The sequence below is a fragment of the Pongo pygmaeus genome, chromosome 13 (assembly GCF_028885625.2).
Source record: "Pongo pygmaeus isolate AG05252 chromosome 13, NHGRI_mPonPyg2-v2.0_pri, whole genome shotgun sequence".
NCBI classification, from domain to species: domain Eukaryota; kingdom Metazoa; phylum Chordata; class Mammalia; order Primates; family Hominidae; genus Pongo; species Pongo pygmaeus.
In genome coordinates this window covers 114,048,693-114,071,159 of record NC_072386.2, presented here as the reverse complement: position 1 = coordinate 114,071,159, position 22,467 = coordinate 114,048,693, and the positions used below count along the sequence as shown (strand labels likewise).

General features: G+C 51.4%; 1 protein-coding gene across 21 annotated transcripts in view; it reads left to right on the top strand.

Moving 5' to 3' along the window:
* Nucleotides 1-22,467, top strand: part of DENND1A (DENN domain containing 1A) — a 542,897-nt gene that overhangs the window by 514,514 nt on the left and 5,916 nt on the right. For 6 of the 21 annotated variants that reach the window (XM_054501506.2, XM_054501502.2, XM_054501500.2 and 3 more), the window contains 2 exons: nt 4,987-5,075; nt 20,203-20,331. In XM_054501506.2, the coding sequence (XP_054357481.1) occupies nt 4,987-5,075; nt 20,203-20,331 (218 nt within the window). Of the gene's footprint in view, nt 1-4,986; nt 5,076-6,592; nt 6,917-19,478; nt 19,920-20,202; nt 20,332-22,467 lie in introns of those variants that run through there. The other 15 variants (XM_054501505.2, XM_063650301.1, XM_063650303.1 and 12 more) reach the window with 3 other exon arrangements.

Below are 22,467 nucleotides of genomic sequence, written 5' to 3'. Positions count from 1 at the left end.
CACCACGCCCGGCTAATTTTTTTGTATTTTTAGTAGAGACGGGGTTTCGCTGTGTTAGCCAGGATGGTCTCGATCTCCTGACCTTGTGATCTGCCCGCCTCAGCCTCCCAAAGTGCTGGGATTACAGACGTGAGCCACCGCACCCGGCCAACGGTTCTTACTCTTAACAGGTTTTTGCATATTACAGCTTCTAAGGAATGGCCCAGTTTGTTAATAACCATCACTTGCCTAGGATTTTATAGTCAGCAAATCATTCTTAGGTACCTCATCCCAGCTGTGCCTCACAGTCGCTCAGTGAAGCAGGCATTATCACCACTCAGTTTAGCAATGAGAAAACTGATGCTTGGTAACTTAACCCAGGTTCCTCAACTGCAAATAAGGTCATCTAGACTCCAGAACCTGTGGTCTTGCCAGTATTGCAAGCTCTCCGGACCCTCCGTCTTCTGTTTGGGACCAGAATAGTTTCAGCATTCAGTTTGTTTCAGATTTTAGAATATTTGCATGATACTTCCTGGTTGTATGCCCCTAATCCAAAATCCAGAATACTCCAGTGAGCATTTCCTTTAGCGTCATGTTGGGGCTCAAAAAGTCTTGGATTTTGGAGTGTTTCAGATCTCGGATTTTCAGATTAGTGATGCTCAACCTATATAAAATGCTGGGGGAAGAAAAAAAAATTCAGTCAAGAAAAAAATGAATCAGTAGCGGCTGAACTGTCTGTGGAATCTCCAGTGCCGTGTTAGGTCTGGCAGACACACAGAGGAGAAGAGAATTAATATTCATTGAGCACCTTTTATGGTGCCTAGGACTGTGCTAGGCACTTGTGTAGTTATTGTCTCATTTGTCCAGCCCGGAGCAGGCAGATGCCATCTCCCTAATCTGTAGCCAACACCACAGGGATGATGACAGGCCTGATGATAAGTCCTGCCTTTGAGCCCAGCTTGCCTCTCTCCACTGTCTCTCTTTGTTTTCTACCAAACAGCCTCCCCTTAAGCCATAGTCAGCAGCAGGTAGCTCTCAGAATTCCCCTTTGAGGCTTGGGATCCAAGGCGGGCAGGGAATCTTGGAAGCCATGATTCAGGGAAGGATCACTCCCCTTGGAAAAATTCAAGTATTAGAGACAGCTACAATGGACTCTGTGTTGTCTCACCAGTGTGGGGATCTGTGCAGATTGCAGGGTGGGCTGCCACATCCATTGGCAACTGAGGACTCGGGAGACAGACTCTGTGAGAGACACGGAGTAGCAGCTGCCTCAGGCTCTGAGCTAATGCAGGAGGTGACTAGCCTGGTGCTAGCTTTGGCTGGACCTCCTGGGTTGATGGCATGCTGAAGAGGCAGGATGCCTAGGAGAACCGGCTCTCCTAGGCTTGGAAGTCAGAGAGGCCTGCCCTGGTTTGAATTACAGCTTGGCCACTTCCTGGCTGTGCGACCTTAGGCAGGATCCTCACCTTCTCTGAGCCTTAGTTTCATCATCTGTAAAATGGGTTTAACAATAAATACCACCTGGTAAGGGTAATGAGGTTGTGTATGTATAGCGCCTAGCACAGTCCCTGGCACGTCCCCTGAACTTATTCTGCCAAGCAGCACCACTAAGAGGCCAATTTGGGAGTCATAGAAGGTGTGTGCTCTCTGGGCCCCTAAGGACCATTTATTCTACATGCATTTATGCAAGCATTTGCAGTGGACACTGCTACAGACCAGGTGGGAACCGGGGAGACTCGGCATATGGAACCCACAAGGGCCTCGAAGAGGACAGCCTACCAAGCTCCCGTGTCAGGAGCCATCAGCCTCCAGTGTGGCTTTGCTGGGTTATGTAGCCACAAACATTCCAGACAGAAGTACAGCTGTTGGCCCAGGGTAGCAGGGGCGGGGGAGGGTCTGGCCATTCAGCCTTTCTGGAAGGAGCTTTGTAGCCTGGCACCTGTGGCTGGAGTTCAGATGTTACCCGAGGATTTGGGTTTTCTTTTTAAAAAGAAGAAAAAGGAAAGAGCAGAAGAAAACCATGCCAGTGTCTCCTGGATAAAGGGGCATGGGTTGGGGCCTGCCAGGGAAAGGCAGGCTGCCGTCGGCCTGCGTGTGAAGCGCTTTATAAGCTCTGTATTTATTATTTCTTGCTCACCATTAAAATCAAATGTACTCAGTGCTTTTGTATTCAATACACATTTAACCCTGCCGACTTAGATTTCTCAGGTTTTAAATCCAGTGGGGAATTGGCTGGCTTCCCAAGTTTCCCCTCCAGTCCCCCTTGAACAGAGCTGGAAATCTCTGTTTAGCATTTTCTCCCCTGATGCGGCTGGGATCCTCACACTGGTGGGGCCAGTCACTGTTGTGTGTGCCTGTGGGTTTCTTCCTTCATCCCCAATACCCACCCTTCCTAAGCACCCCCGAAAGATGGGTGTGATCGCTGAAATATGACAAGACTTGTCTGCATCGTCTGTGATTCGGGCTTCATTAAACCGTTTTGTCTGTGTGTGTCTGTGCCTGGTTGTGGTCTGCCACCATGCGTGTGTGAGGGTGCGTGTGTGTGTGTGTGTGATTCGTACGTGTGCCTTCACCTCTTGCGCATGCCTCTGTGAGTGTGTATTTGTGAGATAGTGTGTACATGGAAGTCTGGAGGCCTCGATGTATCTCGGGATGGTCATGTCTGTGAGTGTAATTTTGTGTGTGGCTTTGTCCACAATAGTCAGGTGTGACTCTGGGTGGGTCGGCAGCCGTGCTGGTGACCAACCGCCTCTGGGTCTGGCGTGTCTTTCTCTCCCTCCCCAGCCTCCGAGGCTCCAGCTCCGTGCTCCCCACCCCCCCGCCCCTCCCCCCCTGCTCTGTCTGTTTTATCATCCCTAATGAAGCAGTCTCCTCCACCGATCCCGCTGATTGCCAACCCATTCCTTTTGTTTGTTGGCGCTGAGCCATTCAGCGGCACTCTGACAGCTCAGCTCGTCTAATTAGCTCTGTTGTTCTTTTTCCCCATGTTTCACCACGTTACAAGTTCAGTTGAAGTTGCCACAAACTTAATCCCCCCATTTCAGCCACAAGTTCACATTCTTAACCCGCCTTTATTGTAGCAAGGAGCAGCCCTGTGCAAGGATGAGCTGACAGGCCTTAAAGTCTGACCTTTCCTGAAAGCTTTGCCCCAGGGCCCCCCGGGGCAGGGGCAGAACTGCTCCTTCACCCTACCCATACTCCTGCTTTTGTGGGGAGAAGTTGGGGGTGGGGATCATTCCAGCCAGGTGACCCTGTTGACCAGCTGCCAGAGCTGGGGAAACCAGTGCAGTTAGAAGGGGTGCAGGGATATCCACTTGTTTATTCAGCACATGTTGACTGAATGTGAGCCGTGTGGCAGGCACAGTTCTAATCACGATGATACTAGCAACGTCATTATGCACTTCTCAGATTCCAAGCAGCAACATTCATTTGTTTCTAAAAATCTTGCTGAGCGACCCTGACATACGAGGCAGTCCACAGAATACGAGGCAGGGATAAGAGGATCCTAAAACTCATCTTCTAATTCAGAGACACCCACTCATTGTCTTCCTTTTGCTGTTGACAAGAAGGGACATCCAGGTCACAGAGGAGCAGGATGAGCATTTATTGAGCCCCCATTGTGTACCAGACCCCTTGGGGGACTTTCCCTGTATCTGGTCTTCACAATCACCCCACAGATGAAGACAGCCAGTTTGGTGGAATGCCTTTGGTGTTTACCACATCCCTGATATGCCAGACCTGTCTGAGATCAGACTGGCCACTCCACAGGAAAAACTTTGGTTAGATCAGACGTGCGCAGACCTGAGGGCTTGACAAGACTCCGTAAAGACTTGTCTTTTATGCAGCCAGCTTCTATCATCTGTGTTCCTAAGCCACTGTGCCGTGTCACCCACAAGCTTCTGGGGGGTGGGGGGTGCGATGTTCAGGAAAAAGGGCGGGCAGGAAATGGAGTGTGTGCCTGCTTTCCTTCCCTGTCTTGTCCTGGAAACTCAGCAGTTGTGGCATCCCATCCATGGAGAAAGCAAGCCCCCTGCCCCGGCAGGCTCGGTTGTTTTTATCAGCAATGAAATTCAGAGATAGACTTTCTCAGCTTAGCTCTCAACCCGTCCCTCTCGGGCACTGGGAGTGTACAGAGATGGCCATGCCAAATTTAAAGCCGTGTAATGTCAATTGGACCAAATGAGTGTCCTTCTAAGGGCACCTAGTAATTCTCAGCCTAACGTCTATCACGAACTCTGGCAGGGGATGAGGGTGTCTTTCTCTGTGGGCCCTCATCTTCGCTTTCAGAAGCAGCGGGTCAGAAAAACCCATCCTGCTGCTGCAGCAGCTGTGGTGTTAGGAAGCTGGGTCCTTCCTGATGTGCCCACTGCAGACCCCCCCACTAGGTCTGCTCAGTGCATGTAGCTACACAAGATGGGCAGCATCCAGGCTGAACCCTGCTGGGAGGACTGGCACAGGGATGCCCTGGGAAGCAGAAAGATGATTTGTAGTGGCACTCGCTCATGTCTCTCCTATTTAGAGAGGAAAATAAGCACCCTGTGATTCTGTTGTAAAAAGAGCAAACTAAGCATGTTCACCCTAAAAACAAGTATGAGCACAACCTTTTCTTTCTGCAAAACCAACTTCTGGGCGTCAGAGGAAGATGAGAGGGAATTGTCATTGATAAGGGCCTCTTTGTTCCGGGTCCTATTTAGACATCATCTCATTGCACCCTCACCGCAGCCCTGCAAGGAGGCCAATGGAACTATCCTCATCTTGCAGATGAAGAAACCGAGCTTTCCAGGAGCACCTTTCTGATTTGAACAGGCTACACAATTCCAGTTCATGTGTCTATCTGCTGCCTATTAGATGGTGATGTTTCTGTGATAGGCTGGGCTTTTGTAGCCTGTAGCTTTGAAAATCTCTAAACATTTTTTGGGGGGGCCGTTTATCCAAATGTTCAGAATGTTCCTGTATGGCTTTTCCAACTCACTCCTTCTTGGGGGTCTCCCCCTGTACCCACTCTAGGTGCGCCCACCTCGTCCACATGTTGTTAAGAGACCAAAGAGCAACATCGCAGTGGAAGGCCGGAGGACATCTGTGCCGAGCCCTGAGCAGTGAGTATCGCGCCTCTCTCCTCTGTCTGCAAGAACCCTGTGTCTGCGGGGCCAGCACTTTGTGGAGCCCAAGCGTGTAGCCCCGGCCTTTGTGAGGCTTCCCCAGGGCTCCCAGCGGGTGTTTCACAAAAGGGTCATTCAGGGAACAGGGCTTGATCTTTTACTCGGTCTGGTTGTCACACCAGCGGGAGGCCCCAGAGGCCAGGCAGCCAGGCATTTGGGCTGGATTTCGAGGGGTGGGGTCCAAAGGGTACTTTGCTTGGTTCAGAAGACGGTCCTAGGCCTCTTGTGCCAAAGATGCCGAGTCAGTAGGTGAGGGTTAGAACCTGGTGAAGGAGGCCAAGTGTTGAACTGGATCCACCCACCTTCCTGGTGTCCATGGAGGCCATGGCCAAGATCTGTACACAGAACTGCCCTTATCCACTGCCCCAGCCCCACCAGGACCCTTTGCCCACCTGTGCTGGAGCATTTATGTTACTGTGGTTTTTCTTACCCATCTCCCTGAGACGCGGAGCTCCCTGGGTGTTATGCCCAGCACCTCCCGTAGGACTGGCCTAGAGTCACCTGCTCAGGAGGCATGGGGTAGATGAGGTGAATGAGGGGGACAGAAAGACAAGCAGTGGTCTGAAGTGGAGCTGCCTGGGGGGGGGGGGGGGGGGCGGTGAGGCACAAGGCTGCAGACAGCCCGGAGTCCAGACCAGAGCCATCTGCAGAAGGTAGCGCTGTTTCCCTTTGTCCGCAAAAGGAGCACAGCCCTCAGTCTCTATCCAGGCAACTCAGCGGCTACACGCTGACTTCCTGTGATGCCTTGAAAAACTGCATGAGTTCATCTTGGTCTAGGATTGTTGGAGGAGTCAGAAAAATTACCCCAGGGATCCTGAAATCCTTTGGGTGGAAAGGGGAAGGCCCCCCGTCTGTCTGGCTCTCAGAAAATGTCTCAGGGAAAGAAGGTAAGGGACATGGCAGGTCCCAGTCAGAATTGGAGCAAGAGGGAAAAAAAATGATTTCGAACTGTCAAGCTGGGGCCTAACCCAAGTTGCAGTTCACTTCAGCTCTCCAGGATTTTCTGGTTGATAGTGAGGGTACGGTCTTTAAGGAACCAGCCCACCCAGACAGCCCTCAGACTTTGCCCAGAAAGTTCTGGAACCATATATATGTGTGTGTGTGTGTGTGCGTGTGTGTGCGCGTGTGTGCGCGCTCGCACACAAGGATGCTCAGTTATGAGACATTTGGAAGAGAGGACTCCTGAAGCTGAGTTAAGTTTAACTTTTGCTCTGCACAGTAGCCTGGTGGGAGCATGAGGGATGGATCATGATTGCCCCCTTATGGAGAGAATGCTGCATGGCACCTGAGTGCCTCGGACTAAAGATTGCTCCTTAAGGGGATGAAATTTGTCACATTTCTTTGAAGTCACCTCTTTAAAACTGGACTAAACCTTTTAGACACTGTACCAGGATACAGGGTCACAGGCCTGTTGATATTGAGATGTAAACCCAGAATATTCTTGCATTACACAGAAACACCATTGCAACACCAGCTACACTCCACATCCTACAGAAAAGCATTACCCATTTTGCGGCCAAGTTCCCGACGAGAGGCTGGACCTCTTCATCACATTGACTTACGCCGTTGCTTTTCCAGACTGGGCAGAGGGGCTGACTCCGCAGTGTGTGCCAAAGAGCCGGTGTCTGATAATCCCATTTTCCTGCTTATCACCTGAACTGTGTCAGTATCACTTTTAGTTTTGTTGGTTGGTTGGTTTGTTGTTTGTTTAATATGCCCTGTTTTCTGCTTCTGTTGGGAAATATTTGGGGTTGAAATAAACCAGTGGGAGCATGGGAGCCAGTTTGGTGTTTGGCAAACTAACAGTGATAGAAAACAAATGACAGGTTTTCTATGAGCGTACGTCACAGCGGCTCGGGCCCACAAGGAGACAGAGGGGTATGTTTCAGGACATCATTCCAAGGGTTTCTGTTCACGTTTGTTTAACGAGGAAGGGGAAGTTGTTCTCCCATAATACCAGTGGTATTTCTGGTGCAACCCGGGTGTTTTCCTACGCCTCTTCCCATGCTGCCTCCCCACCCCCCAACTGTGCTCCGCCCCTTCCAAATGCCATGTCACAACAGCACTTGGATGTGTTTTTCTCAACTGTCATCAGCTCCAGCTGGCAGGACCAACTTCTTGAAACACAGGAAGCATCCAGCGGAAAATATTTTAATAAAACAGACTCCTCATAAAATATCGTTCGCGGGAGGGGGAAGAAACGGGCTCCACCAATCTGTCGGCATTGTATTGGGAGATGTGAGAAGCCAGGCTGGCGTCAGGGGCCAGATCCTAATGGGCCTTTGTCGGGTGGTGGTTCCGTGTTGGGCACACTCTCTCGGTGCCTGGCCCTTTAATCTGGCCTGGGTTTTCTTGAATCACAGATCTTCATCTCCACTGGGAATATCAAAGTGCTTGGGAAACTTAGAGGACGGGGGCGGCAGAAGGGGATGCAGGATCTTTGAAGTGGAGCGGAGAGATTCATTCCTCCTGACTTCCTTCCCCAACTCTCACTTCCAATTGCACATTAAAGAATCCCAGCACTTTGGGAGCCCGAGGTGGGCGGATCACCTGAGGTCAGGGGTTCGAGACCAGCCTGGGCAACATGGTGAAACCCCGTCTCTACTAAAAATACAAAAATTAGCCAAGTGTGGTGGCTCACCCCTGTAATTCCAGCTACTCAGGAGGCTGAGGCATGAGAATCACTTGAACCCAGGAGGCGGAGGCTGCCGTGAGCTGAGATCACACCACCACACTCCAGCCTGTGCAACAGAGTGAGACTCTGTCTCAAAAATAAAATAAAATAACCAGCTTTGTGGACAGCAAGATGGGGCTGACTAAGAGCAAGACTGTCTCCTGGAGTAGCTGAGCATCCTGGGACTCATCAGGGCCCAGAAACAGTAGCCAGCCACTCTCTGGCCAGTCCACCTGTGAAGTTCATTTCTTCCTTCCCAGCTGATGTCCATCCCTCTGTCGTTCCATCTGTCCATTCGTGCATTCATTCATTCAGCAAGTATCTTTGAAAACCTGCAAGTCGCAAGCACGGACGATTTTTTTAAAGGAGGCCTTAAAAGGGAGTTCCCATGCTGACTCTTGGTTGACTTGCATTTTCCCAAAATCAAACTTTCCTGTGTCAAATTTTCTTTCTGAATCAATGGTAGGTTTCCTAGTCCCTTAAAACTGGCCGTTGGCAATTGGAAAAAGCCTTTTTTGAAGATTTCTGGGGGAAACATTCCCTCTACTTTTCAGGTAACATTACTTGGTTAATATTCAGTTACTAAATCTCTTCAAGAAGTACTGGCTACTTCCATTACAGTTCAGAGCACAGCTGATGTGACACCCAGGGGCTTCCCTGGGGCGGGGATCAGAGTAGGAGGGATCCTGCATGAGAGGCTGTGGGTCAGACACCAGTCAGCAGGGGGCGCGGTGGAGCACCCATTGATTTCTAGTCCCTCTAGGGCTGGCATCGTTTCTTCCAGAGTGGGAGCTCAGGCCCAGAATGTGGATTTGACCAGTCTTCCCAAGGTCATCCAGTTGAAAAGTGGCCAGGCCAGCATTCAGAATTCTTGATTTCATTCTCTCCATGACGTTCTGATGCTGTCCTTGAAACGGGGCCCTTCAGGGTCCATCTTTAGTCTGGCTTTGCCCAGAGAGACAGCTCCACATCCTAAAATGAGATGGCCTGCCCAGCAGGCCACCGTTCCTCTCTGGCTCCCTGAAGGCTGGAGTTGGGAACTGGATCTGTTCAGTCTTCTCACCGCCAAAGAAACCACGTGCACTGGTGCCTGAGTGTTTCTTCTTGGGGAAGGAAAGAGGAATGACATTCACCAACATCCCTTAAGATTGTCAGAGGTATTAGCTGGGCATGGTGGCATGTGCCTGTAGTCCCAGCTAGTCGGGAGGCTGAGGCATGAGAATTGCATGAGCCCTGGGGAGTTGAAGGTTGCGGTGAGCTGAGATCATGACACTGCACACCACCCCGGGCCTCAGAGCGAGACCGTATCTCAAAAAATAAAATAAAAAAGATGGTCAGAGGTAGGTGGTAGCTTTCCCATTGAACAGACAGAAAAACTGAGGCTCAGAGAGACTTTCGTAACCTGCGCAAGGTTTCTCACGGCCAGAAAATGGTAGGATTGGCTGTCTGATGACAAAAGCCTGGTCCATTCTTCTCTACTATCGAGGCTTTTTGTTAAGACCTAATTATCCTCACGTGCGTCTCTGACTAGTGGGGACGATGGCTGTGGCAGTGAGCACAGTGAGGTTCACAGCTCCCCTCCTATTAAAAGCGGGCCATGGCCAGGCACAGTGGCTCACACCTGTAATCCCAGCACCTTGGGAGGCCGAGGCAGGCAGATCGCAAGGTCAGGAGATCAAGACCATCCTGGCTAACACAGTGAAACCCCGTCTCTACTAAAAAAAATACAAAAAATTAGCCGGGCGTGGTGGCGGGTGCCCTGTAGTCCCAGCTACTCAGGAGGCTGAGGCAGGAGAATGGCGTGAACCCGGGAGGCGGAGCTGGCAGTGAGCCGAGATCGCGTCACTGCACTCCAGCCTGGCCGACAGAGCAAGACTCCGTCTCAAAAAAAAGAAAAAAAAAAGCCAATGGCAGGCTCTGAAAGGCAGGGCTGTGGTCTGAGCCGCTGGGCCTCTCATGGTGGCACACTGTGTGCAGACTAAGGCCAAGGCAGGGAGTGACACACTGATCCCGGGGTGCATCTCTCTGCCAGGCAGCAGCTAGTCATTTGTTCCCTGCTGGGAGGTGGCAGTAGGGGCTGGGGCACTGGCCCTCACAGAGTTGCTGAGAGTATGGAGGGAGATAATTATAGGCATCTACCACCTGTTTAATCTTCACAGCCCAGATGTAGGGCTGTCTTCTGAGTCTTAAGGGTTAAGGGGCTTGCAGCTGGTTGTGGATCTGAGGTGCCCCTCCTGACCACCTGCATGCAGAGCCAAGTGCTTTCAACTGCACACCTTGTCTCCTAATGGGTGAGACACTGAACACCCTCCCGTCACATGAGGGTCTTGACTGGCTGCATCCTGGTTATTTGAAGTTCCACTGTACTAAGTAAGAAGGGTCCAAACTCAGCCACCAGGGCCCAGGGCTGCTACCCAGCTCACTTCTCTGGCCAGATCCATGCAAAATCTGCTCTTTTCAGGTAATTTTTGGTTTGTAAAAATTACTCGGTAGCCTGATAGACAATCTGGAGTGTTAGGGAAAAGAGACAAATTCATTCTGAATCCCATTACTTTCGTTCCACTACATATTAGCATTCCTGGAGATCCCTGCGCAGTCTGTATCCTGCTTGTCTTTTACAGAGCTGCAGCGTCCTGCAGTATATGCCAGCATGTGGACTTGCTCCGTGTGTCTCTGTAACCCCTACTGTCTGTGACTGCAGAGGATCTCATTGTGCGTATGCTCATGGTCTGCCTAACTATTGCCCTCACACTGGATCTTTAGATCCTTTCCAGGTTTTCATTAATATAAAAGATGCCAGGGTAAATATCCTTATTCTAGGCCAGGCACGGTGGCTCATGCTTGTATCCCAGTACTTTGGGAGGCCGAGGTGGGTGGATCACTTGAGGTCAGGAGTTCAACACTAGCCTGGCCAACATGGCAAAACTCCGTCTCTACTAAACATACAAAAATTAGCTGGGCGTGGTTGCACACGCTTATAATCTCAGCTACTCGGAAGCCTGAGGCAGGAGAATCACTTGAACCCGGGAGGCAGAGGTTGCAGTGAGCAGAGATCATGCCACTGCCCTCCAGCCTGGGCAACAGAGTGAGACTCTAACACAAAAGAAAAAAGAAACGGAATTATTGACAACTCCCATTAACTGGGAATGTGCTAAGCACTTTACATACACCATTTCATTGAATCCTCACAAGAAATATGTAGGGGGAGCTCCTATGAGATCTATTTTATAGAAATAGCTGAGACTTCAAGAGATTGTCATTGCCCTTGGTCACACAGCTAGTTAGTAGCAGACCTGAGCCTCAAACATGCCTCGTTAATACCAAAAGCCTTTACCCTTAACCAGTTGTAAGAAGATTTCTGCTCCATATTGCTAGATAACTTTCTGAAGAATTGTACCACCTTATACCCTCACCACAGAACTGGACTCCCGGACATCTGATTCTGAGGGACCCAGAGGAACATGTGACTGGCATTCAAACATGTGTCCAAATCCTTCTGGACAAGGAAAACTTCTGCAGGCCATGCTAGCTAGGTAGACAGTCTCTACCCCAAATGCCCGACCCTTGCTGCCTAGGAATTGGAGTGTCTGATCCTCTGAATTGCACTGCGTGACCCCAGCACCAAAGCCCCCAGAAGATTAAAATAAGATCAGAAGAAGCTGCCAGAAGCATTTAGTGAGAAAACCCCTCCCGAAGCCCAGGTCTCAGAACACTTTGCAAGGGACTCTGGACACTCACACACATGCTCTGGCAAAAGCTGGCGTGCCACTTGTGCACGTTCAACAGCTTCGCCCTCCTCGGGCCTGCGCTCAGCACAGCCTCGGCAGTTCAGTTGCTCCCAGCTGTGGATCACACAGGGGTAGAGCACTTTCCCTCCTACACAGCCCCACAGCTGCCCTGGGGGCGTGGGCCCATCATTTGGTTGGCTGGGCAGAGCTCTGGCATCCAACAGGCCTGAGTCAGCCTCCTGGCCCACCAGGCACCAGCCTGGAGGCTCTGGGCATGTCTCCTGGTCCTCCTTTCTTAACATGATGCCTATTAACATCTCCAGGAGTGTGGCTGGGGAAAAGGCCCACAGGAGGCACTGGCATCCTGAGTGAGCAGGGCGCGTGGCCTCCCTCCTGGCCTTATCTCAGCACTCCGACACCCCAACACCTCCCCCACGAACCGCCCACTCTCCTCCCTCCCACGCCCACAATCCCCTGCGCCTCTCCTGACCTGGTGGTGACTGGCCATGTTGTAGTTTTCTCTTTATCTCACACGCGCGTGCGCGCACACACGCACACACACACACACACACACACACACCAGGCACACCAGTAGTCTGTGAGCTCTTCCTCAGCTTTGGCTCTCCAACTCCTGGACCACATCCGAGCCCAGACCTCTGCTCTGAGATGTTTCCTGGGTGAATGAACAAAGGAATCTGAAGGCAGAGTGCGGCTTGCAGTCAAGCACCTGGGAGGCGGGGGAGGGGCGTCCGGTAACAACCACAAACAGGTAAAGAGCACCTACTGTGTGCCAGGTGTGATTAGGACGTGCGTATGAAGCTGCCAGTGCATCCCCGGCCCTCTAAGAGCCAGGAACTGTGCTCAGCCCCAGGAGCAAGTCTCCAAGATGCCAGCTGGGCCCTCGGCCCCAGGGGGTAGGGGCAGCTGTCTGGGCTCTACCCCCTGGCAGGCTGCCAGGGCCCACTCCCTGAGCAGCCAGCCGTCCAAACACACGAGCAGAAGGTCACAGACCCAATTAGCAGGGCTAGAGGCCTCTCACTCTCTCTCTTCTCTCTCTCTCTCTCTCTGTGACACATACATACACACACACACACACACACACACACACACACACAGTAGATTCTGGGCCCTGGAGACAAAACCAAGCCTAAAGCCAGCCATGGAAACTGAGCCTAAACTGGAAGAGCAGGAAGTGCCAAGGATACCTCACCTTGCCCGCCCAGGATCCCCCCAGGGATCTGCAGCAGCCCAGGAAGACACGGGACCCATTTGTCTGTCACCGCTTCTGCCTGGCAACTCGGAGGGAACGACGTTTCCCAGGAGCTGTCACCACAGGGAGTTAAATGGAAACCAAGCCTTGGGGATGCTTTAGGAACAGGGGCCTCATCCTCAAGACATGACTGATTTCAGTCACCCCTGAAAGGCTTCGCCGTGCCACCCGAGCCCTCTGCCTCTTCCAGATGCCACATCGCCATTTCTCAAGTGCCTGTTTTGTGCCCAGCAATTTCACACATGTCATCTTGGGTAAACTCCCTGCTCCCCAAAAAATCTTCGCAGCCTGGGCATTCAGCCATGAGGGAGCCACGGCTGTAGCCAGTGGAATGATGTGCCCTCAGTCCAGGATGTGCACCTGGGCAGCCAGGTCCCACGGCCACTACTTTCTTGCCCCCACCACTGCTCCCACAGTTCCCAAAACTCAGTCTCCAGATCTGGGCTCCAGGATACAGAGGCTGTCCTCAGGGTGAAGGGCAGGTGTTCTGCACAGTGCCTCTTCCCTGCAGAGGAAAGTGCCCCCAAGGCATTCCCAGCCCCATCTTCCCTCCACTGCAGAGCCTGAAGCCCACATCCTGTGCTGGGGCCACTGCCTATGTCAGTGTCCAGCCAGTGGCTGTGGAAGGGCTTCTTGGGGCATGGGTATGGACGTGTGAAATTGGCATTCATGATTTTTGTTGAAAGAAGGAAGGAGTGAACCTACAGACTGAGAAGTAATTAAATAAATGCCCGAATAAAGGCTGAAGAAGCCAAGGGCATAATCCAAGAGAGGGGGATGGGCAGCCAGGCATGCTCCCTGCTTGACTGCTGCCGCCCCAAGGCCTTGCACCACCCCCAGACTTGCACGTGATCTCTCATCCTTGCGCTGGCTCTAGGCCCTTAACGACCTGGTCCCTGCCAACCTCCAGCCTCTTGTCTTGAACTCCTCAGCCCGACATTGAGTTCCCTGTGCCTGCCCCGCTCAGAGATGCCTCCAGGTCATCATGATACCTCTCCTATACTCAGGATTAAAAGTCCAGCTCCGGCCAGGCGCTTTGGGAGGCCGAGGCAGATGGATTGCCTAAGCTTAGGAGTTCAAGACCAGCCTAGGCAACGTGGTGAAACCCCATCTCTACTAAAATAAAAAATAAAAAATAAATAGGCATGGTAGTACATGCCTATAGTCCCACGTACTCTGGAGGCTGAGGCAGGAGAATTGCTTGAACACATGAGGCGGAGGTTGCAGTGAGCCAAGACTGCCGCTGCACTCCAGCCTGGGCAACAGAGTGAGACCCCATCTCAAAAAAAAAAAGTCCGGCTCCCACATCACCTCCCAAATGGAGCCTTGTCCAAGAGCCCTTGAGCCAGGCACGCCTCCACCACTGTCCTCTGGCAAAGCAAGTCCCCAATGGGGCGGGAAGGAACTGGTGTCGCACACTCACCCATCTCCCCCACCTCCCCTAAACCAGTTCACTGGACAGGCAGAGCACGCTGGTGATCGTGACTTGTGGCAACAATAATTCTTATCGTCGTTGCTTTTAAGTAGATATTCACCTGCAACTGAGTATACAGGTTCCTATGTACAGTAGCTTCCTCTGTCTCCAGTTCTTCCTCCCTGAGAACAGTCCTAGTCCTTATCCTGGGTCGCTCAGAGAACAGCTCGAGTCTAATTCCAGAGTTTCCTCTATGAGGCATGTGCCACTCTGTACCCCCAGAGACCCTGAAGTCTTGGTTCAGAGCCACCTTCTTTTTTTTTTTTTAAGATGAGGTCTAGCTGTGTTGCCCAGGCTGGCCTGGAACTCCTGGGCTGAAGCAGTCCTCCCACGTCAGCCTGTTGAGTAGCTGGAACTTCAGAGATTCCTGTGCTGTGGAATCTCTGGCAGGAGACGGAGCTTCCCAGATTATTCTGATGTGCTGAGATACATTCAGCTGAGGACCACTAACCATGCCTGGAAAGTTCTGGGAAGGCAGGGACTGCCTTACTCATCCTTGAACACCTAGGAAAGACCCCGCACAGGATACAGATGCCCAGAATCTACTTGTTGGCAGGTGAACGTGGCATGTGGACAGTAGTGGATTAGTCACTGTGTGCTCAGCACCATGCAAAGCCCTTTATGAATACTTGCATTTAAGTTTTCCCATAAGACTTTCAGGAGGGCTACAGAATCTCCATTTTACAGATAAGAAAATAAGGTTGCAAAGATGTGGAACCAGCCCAAAGGCCCATCAATCAGCAAGTGGATAAAGAAACTGTGGTATATCTATGATGGAATACTACTCAGTCATAAAAAGGAATGAATTAATGGCATTCACAGCAACCTGGATGGGACTGGAGACTCTTATTCTCAGTGAAGTAACTCAGGAATGGAAAACCAAACACCGTATGTTCTCACTCATAAGTGGGAACTAAGCTATGAGGATGCAAAGGCATAAGAATGATACAAGGGACTCTGGGGCCTCGGCAGGGAACGGGTAGGAAGGGGGTGAGGGATAAAAGATTACAAACTGGGTTCAGTGTATACTGCTCGGGTGATGGGTGCACCAAAATCTCACGAATCACAGCTAAAGAAATTACTCATGTATCCAAATATCACCTGTTCCCCAAAAACCTATGGAAATAGAAAATTAAACAAGAAAGTTAGGTTCAGGGAGATGAAGTGACTTTTCCAAGGTAGCCTGACTAGGAAGGGGAGGGTAGTGGACGGTTAGACAGACTGGCACCTACCGGCCAGGCAGGACCTGGCCTCACCCTGGGGCCTGTCCCTGCTCATCAGCACCTGCCCACCGGAGCCACGTGACAGATGGACACAGCCTAGCCAAGACATTTACAAAGTGAGGATCCTTTGTGCCTGAGTGAAGTGATCCTTTCAAAAATGATCGCCAGCTCCCCTTCACCACCTCCGGAGACCAAGTCCTGGCTGATTTTTCCCCATCTTTATCTCAAGTACATTTAAATGTCAATTAAATTTGAAATATCTACATTTGTCAGCATTTCATTTTGGGCCAGCGTGACGTGCTGCTGATTTGTCCACGCGATGTGACACATGAAAAAAACTCCCGAGATGCAGATCTTCCTCATTAAAAAATAAGCCGGTGCGATCCCGGCGCGGCAGAGAGCATGGAGCACGTCCCCGCTTCCTGACGCCATGTCTCTGACATGGTATTTAAAAAGGAACAGCCTCGCCTGTCACCACTGTCACACGCGCGCGCTAACTGGCGACACGTTAAACCAAACATTAGAAGGGGTTCGGGAAGTCATCTGCATGGGAACTCCACGCGGAGACAAGGTGGGCAGAGGCGGGAGCAGCCGTGGGGGATGATGGGGTCTGATCCATGACGGACGGCCAACCTTTCTTCTGCGCCAAGACTCTGGCAGCCCTCGCTGGGCAGCCAAGTTTGCCGCAACCTGCCTTTTCACAGACAGCTCTTTGTGTGTAATAAAATCCAGGCAAGTGGTGGGTGGCAGACTGCAGGGGAGTAGCTGAATTGGGTTAATGAGGGAAAAGGTGCTTTTTTTTTTTTTTTTTTCCATATTCTGCCTTAAGCTAATAAAAAATTTAAGCCTGGACGTTTTCGATGGTTCATCCTTTATCTCTGACAAATATCTGACTGTATGTTTCATGGGAGAACATGGGCAGCTGAATTTAAGTAAGTTTATTTTGAAACCTCACCTTTCATTAAAAGTAAAAGAGGAGAAACACCCTATCTCTTATTTCGTTGTTTCCAACCCAGGAAACTGAAGAGGCAAGATCCCGTAGTGGTTGAAAGTTGGCAAATCCACATTCAGTTCCTAGCTCTACCTTTAGCTGCTGTGTGACCCCGGGCAAGTGACTCCCCCATCTGAGCCTTGGCTACTTTGTCTGCAAAATGGGGTTGCAATAAAGAATTCATGAGAAATTGTATGGATAGCATTTTGCCCAAGGCTTGTAAGTACTGCTAGTGTTATCACCATCCATGTGGCCTGGACTCGACAAAGCTCTGATCTGACCACATCAGACGACAAACTTCTCAGCTGGATGTACCCTGCCACTTTCAAGAGACGGGTGGTATATTCTGGAGACAGCTAGGCCTCCTGTGGAAACGACTGCCCAACCAGCCTGGCCCGGCCAGTACATCCAACTGGAGAAGGAAAGTGGCTCCTGAACTGGAAACTGCGGTTCCCTCTCTTCCCCCGCCCACCACAGTCACGCCAGTGTGGGAGCCCCCAGCCCCCTCCACCATCACAGCAGTGTGGGCGGCGCTGGATCGTGACAGTGGCCTGAACTGCGGCAGCCGGATTTAATGAAGCCAGGGCACAGCCCAGCACAGAGGCTCCTCGCTCCTGGGTAAAGCTGGAAATTCCTGGCAGGTTGAGTGGCGTTGCACCAACGTGTCAAGCTGTGATCTGTGCTCTCTTGTCAGAGCCAGAGGTGGGGGCCCGTGCTTGGATAGGTGTCGGAAAGGCAACCAAGGTGGACGTGAGGGCGACTGGAGAGCCTCCCTCCATTTGGCCCGAGCCGGGGCTGGTGTCCCCTCGTGTGCATCTACTCCGAGCCCCACTCACAGGAGAGGGTGAGGCCCCTGGGGGTGGACCATCCGGGCTGCAGTCCCCGTTCTCCACTTCTTGGCCACATGGTCACCTCTTCACCAGTGATGCCCCAGTGCACAGCTAGCCTGGGTCTGCTCACACCACGCAGGCTCAAAGCGCCTCTTGGTTGGGTGCACAGATGGACAGATGGATGGATGGACTCACGAAGCCCTCATCCTCTAGAAAATCAGTATGGCGACACCTTCTTGTGAGGCGCTTGTGAGAGGTAGAAATGGCCTCTACGAACATGGTGCCTGCTTGTTGATATCGTTTTAAACACTTTCTGCCTGCCCCTACCTACCTGACACCCTCACCTTCAAACGTCGTCCCATTCTTCACGTCTTAGCATCTCAGAACAGATGGGAGCCCAGAGGGGGGAGCACTTTTGTACCACAGCTACAGTCTGGAGAAAGGGGACAGTGTGGTGCAGCTCCAGGAAGATGGTAAAGTGGGGGTTCCCCCAGCAGGCTGGCTTTCATTCATTCACAAACTTCCACAGCATTCATGCTGTACCCCAGCTGGGGAGAAAGAGAAGAACAAGGCAGGCCCTGCCCTTGAGGAACTTGACTCAGAAACAGAGTGGCAAGAGGTTAAATGGTATCTATGAAGTGCTAAGAGGCACGGCCAGAGAGCTCTCCTAGCCTCCAGTGGGCTTCATAGAAGTCCCGCTGAGCTGAGTCTTCAAGACCGAAGAGCAGTCAGTGCTCCAAGCAAAGGTGACAGGGAGGGGGAATAGCCAGGGCCCGGTGCGGTCAGAGATGGTAAGCATGGCCGCAGGAGAGGCCCACAGAGGTAGGCAAAGCCAACACACAGCATGGAGACTGCCCTGCTCGGAGCTCGGCACGGCCGCTCAGCAGTGCATCCCATGAGCTCCCCAGAGTGCGGCAGAAGCCCACGGCCTGTGCACCCTCCGCCCCTTGCCTGCTCAGGAGAGCAGTCAGTTCTGCAGAGTGAGAGTGGGCTCTCCCTCACTTTGAAACGAGTCCCTGCAAATGTCTGAACATTATTATTCCTAACCCTTTGCTCCACAGATTTCCTTACTCACCATACCACCAGCTGCAACAAGATCACAATTCAGAATGGCAGACTTATAGGTTTTAGCAGGACAGTGACAAGTGTGGGTTTGTGATTGAAAGAGCCTCTGGTGGCTGTATGGAGGGTAGCCTTTCTGCTCTGTCGTCTTTGCTGTGGAAGTGGCAGGAGTCAGGTGGTGCCCTGGCCCCGAGACTCCTGCAAGTCAGGTCTTCCTGGCCTCTCCACTGAGGCGGGAAAATGCCCCCTGGACCAGAGCCCTCTCGAGTCCAGGAAGGGCTGAGGTGTGTCTTGCCCCTGACAGCCAGCAAGGCAGCCTGGGAGCAGAGAAGAGCCCAGCACTGCAACTCGCCGCCTCCTGTTGTGTAACCCTGGGCTACTGGCTTCCCCTCTTGAGCCTCAACCTCCACTGCAGTTCGAGGACAAAACTCTTTGCCCGGCCAGCCTCTGGGAGGAAGTGAGGGTTCTGATGTGAAAGTGCTGGGATGGGCACCAGTGCTGGCGGATTGCAGCAAAGCGCAAGCACAGGCCACTCTCCCCGTCCCCCTGCGCAGCCACTGTCTCTCACTCACCCTCCAGCTGTGGTTCTCATGTCCTTTTTTTGGACACATTGCCCTTTCCTGAAATAAAACCTCAAAAGAATTCTAGCATACAGAGCAGAGAAGGGAGACGGCTTTGGCTGGGGGGTGAGGGGAGAGGAGGTAGCCCATGCCAGCCCCCATACCCCACATTCTCCCCAGACTTCACTTGCCTCAGAGCAAGCCAGCCCACAGAATGGGGCAGGGGTGCGGAACACCCCTGGGTCTGCTCACACCAAGCAGGCTCAAAGTGCCCCTTGGTGGGGTGCACAGAGACACCTACTCCCCAGCACAAGGGCTGGGATTTGAACCCAGGTCTGCCTGGTCCAGCTCGCCCCTGCTGAGCACATGGCTTCTGGTGGGCCCTGGTCAGTATATAATTCATGGGAGCCGGGCGTGGAGTTTCTCCAGGCTGTGTATGTGTTGGTGTTTACAGAGGTAGAGCTCACAGGTGGCTGACAAGGGAGATGCATTTTTTATAACAATGAATATTTAATTTCCACATCACAGATGAAAAAGACTCTCTGAAGAGGCATCTGAGGGAAACTCCAGAGAGCAGCCTTCTCGCGAGAGCTCTTCCGCACGGCTCACTTTTTTCTTTAACTTTTTTATTTTTTATTTCTTCCTGATTATTGGAGTAGATATGCTCATTGTAGAAAATGTATAAGACACAGAAAAATAAAAAGAAGCAGGGGGGAAAGAAATCACCCATGATTCCACTGGCTGTTATTGACGTTTAGCCATGAACCTTTCCAGTCTTTTTTCTATGAATTTTTCCATAAGCAGATGACAGCGAATGCGGTGTGATTGCAGTTCTGCATCTTGATCTTTAAATTTGTCTTCATAAACATTTGTTTCATGGGAGGACAAGATTCAGCCACTGCACCAGCTAGTTGTTGCTGACAGTGTAGGTTGTTCCATGTTTTTATATTATAAACAGCAATGATGACCATCTTCCGGTGTGATTCTTTGCCAACTTTGAGGGTTAACCAAATGGAAGTGGAATTACTAGGTCCTACGTGATGGATCATAAGTTTAAGGCTCTGGACACATGGCAAATTTAGTTTCTTTTCTATCTGGAACGAGCTTCCTCTCCTGGGAGCCCCCACCCCAGGCTGGCACAGGGAGGCAGGGCCAGGCATGGAGCCCAGAGGCCTGTTTCCCACCTGCACGTGAAGTTCTGAGGGCGCCCCTAACTGCCTGTTCTCTTCTCTTTTGTCTTCCTCTGCCCCAGCCTGGTAAAGCCCTTGCGACACTATGCGGTCTTCCTCTCCGAAGACTCCTCTGACGATGAATGCCAGCGGGAAGAGGGCCCGAGCTCTGGCTTCACCGAGAGCTTTTTCTTCTCCGCTCCCTTTGAATGGTCTCTCCTTCCTTCTTCCATTTCCCTGAGCTCAGCTTGGTGACTCTGCGGGGCTGCATGGGGAAAGTGGGGGGCTGGTGCTGCTTGCCTTTGTGTCGGGGGGAGGGTGTCTGGAGCTGCTGCCTGCCGGTGCCCCAGTGCCAACATACAGGGTGGACGCCACCTCCGCGTGCCACCTCTCAGGGCATCCGTTCTGCCAGCTCCAAAGGGGCTGTGACAATAGAGTGAGGTGACAGGGTGATATGCAAGCATTGGTCCCCTTAGAGATGAAATGTGCTTGATTGCTAGTGGAACTGGTGACTCCAATTAGCCTGGTTGTTGATCTCCAAGTCCTTCTTTATCTCAGCACATCTTGGAAAGCCGTGGAGATGGGAGTCAGAGTTTAAGTTAAAAAAGAAGACGTTCCCCCTATGAAATGTGCATATTAAATGCCAGCCTATCCAAGTGTTCTATCTGCCTGACTTTTTAAGGATAATTTAATCATTATTATTTATAGCCTAAGCCTCATACCAATTACAAGTAGCGATTTTTAAAAGTTTCACCCACCATCCAGCCACCCCTAAAATTAAGCTGCTGTCACCCTCCTTTCTTTACCCGTTCTTGCCCCTCTACCCACAAGTGTTTCAGAGCTGGATTGAGCAGAGGGACAGCTTTTGTCTGTTTGCCCTTGTTAACACGGTTGTGTGTTTTTAATGGGAGCCTTTAAGGGAACGGAAACTGCCCTTTGCGGGATGCCCGTGGTGCCCACAGCAACCTTCCAGGGGACACGTTAATCGTTTTGGTCATTGCACAGAAGAGGACATGGCTTTCCCTCCCTCTCCCTCATGTCCACTGCACCCTCTCCCTGTTCCCAAACCCCAGCATCAGGTCCCTCCCCTGGGGGTGGCCTGTGGGTTCCTCTGGGGACCTTATAAATCCCAGGCTGCTCGGCCCCCTGTCATCGACCCCACGGGGTCAGAGGGTCCTGACCCTTTCCTGCCACCAGGTCACTGGGGACCCAGACAAGTCACTCCCCTCCCAGTGTCCTCACTTAGAAAGTAGTGGCCTTGCCGAGCGCAGTGGCTAACACCTGTAATCCCAGCACTTTGGGAGGCCGAAGCGGGTGGATCACTTGAAGCCAGGAGTTTGAGACCAGCCTGGCCAACATGGTGAAACCCTGTCACTATTTAAAAATACAAAAATGAGCTGGGCATGGTGGCTCACACCTGTAATCCCAGCTACTCAGGAGGCTGAGGCACGAGAATCACTTGAACTCAGGAGGCGGAGGTTGCAGTGAGCCGAGATCACACTGCTGTACTCCAATCTGGGTGACAGAACGAGACTCTGCCTTAAAAAAAAAAAAAAGAAAGTAGTGGCCTAAGCTGGTGTCATCCAAGCATCACACGTCACTTTTGCTGTATATCAAATCTTTGTTTCGATTTTTTTTTCAAAAGATTTAAAAATTAGCCTTCTCCTAAGCAATAATATCTATGATATCATAGGCTTAATGTATTGCTTATTATTTCTGTTGCTAATTAGAACAAAAATAGAACCTTTAGCATAAGAAATGTTCATCTATGTGTCAACTTAAAACACCTTTTGGGAAAAGGCACCCTGCTCCCAGCCAGGAGTCCACCAAGTCATGTCCAAGGCCCAGCTCCATCATATCGTCTCTGAACTAACCGATGCCTTAATTATTTAAATAATGGCGACGGCTCGCTTCCTTAGCCCATGACCTCAGAAGTCAGTACAGGCCTTTATGTGTGTGTTTGAAAAGAAACTGGCCCATCCTAACTCAAAATGGGCTCAAAAGAACACTATTTCCTTAAGTTCCAGAAGCACACTGACTGACTTTAACCCTTTCACTGTGCTCATCTTGATTAAAGGGTCTCTAATTCCTCGGTCAGGGTGAGTGAGGGATGTTTGAAGCCTCTCAAGCTTGGCTTCCATTTCCACCTCTTGCGAGTGCTGTTTGACATAGGTGAGTTATTTAACATCTCTGAGCTTCATTCCTCATCCATAAAGTGGGGGTGTAAGTCCGACTTCCTGGCCTGCTTGCATTGCTTCAGTGAGAGAGTACATGATGGAGTCCCTGCCCATCACTGGGACTGTTTGATGAGCCCTCCCATATGTCCCCCACTCTGGTGCCTTCACTGT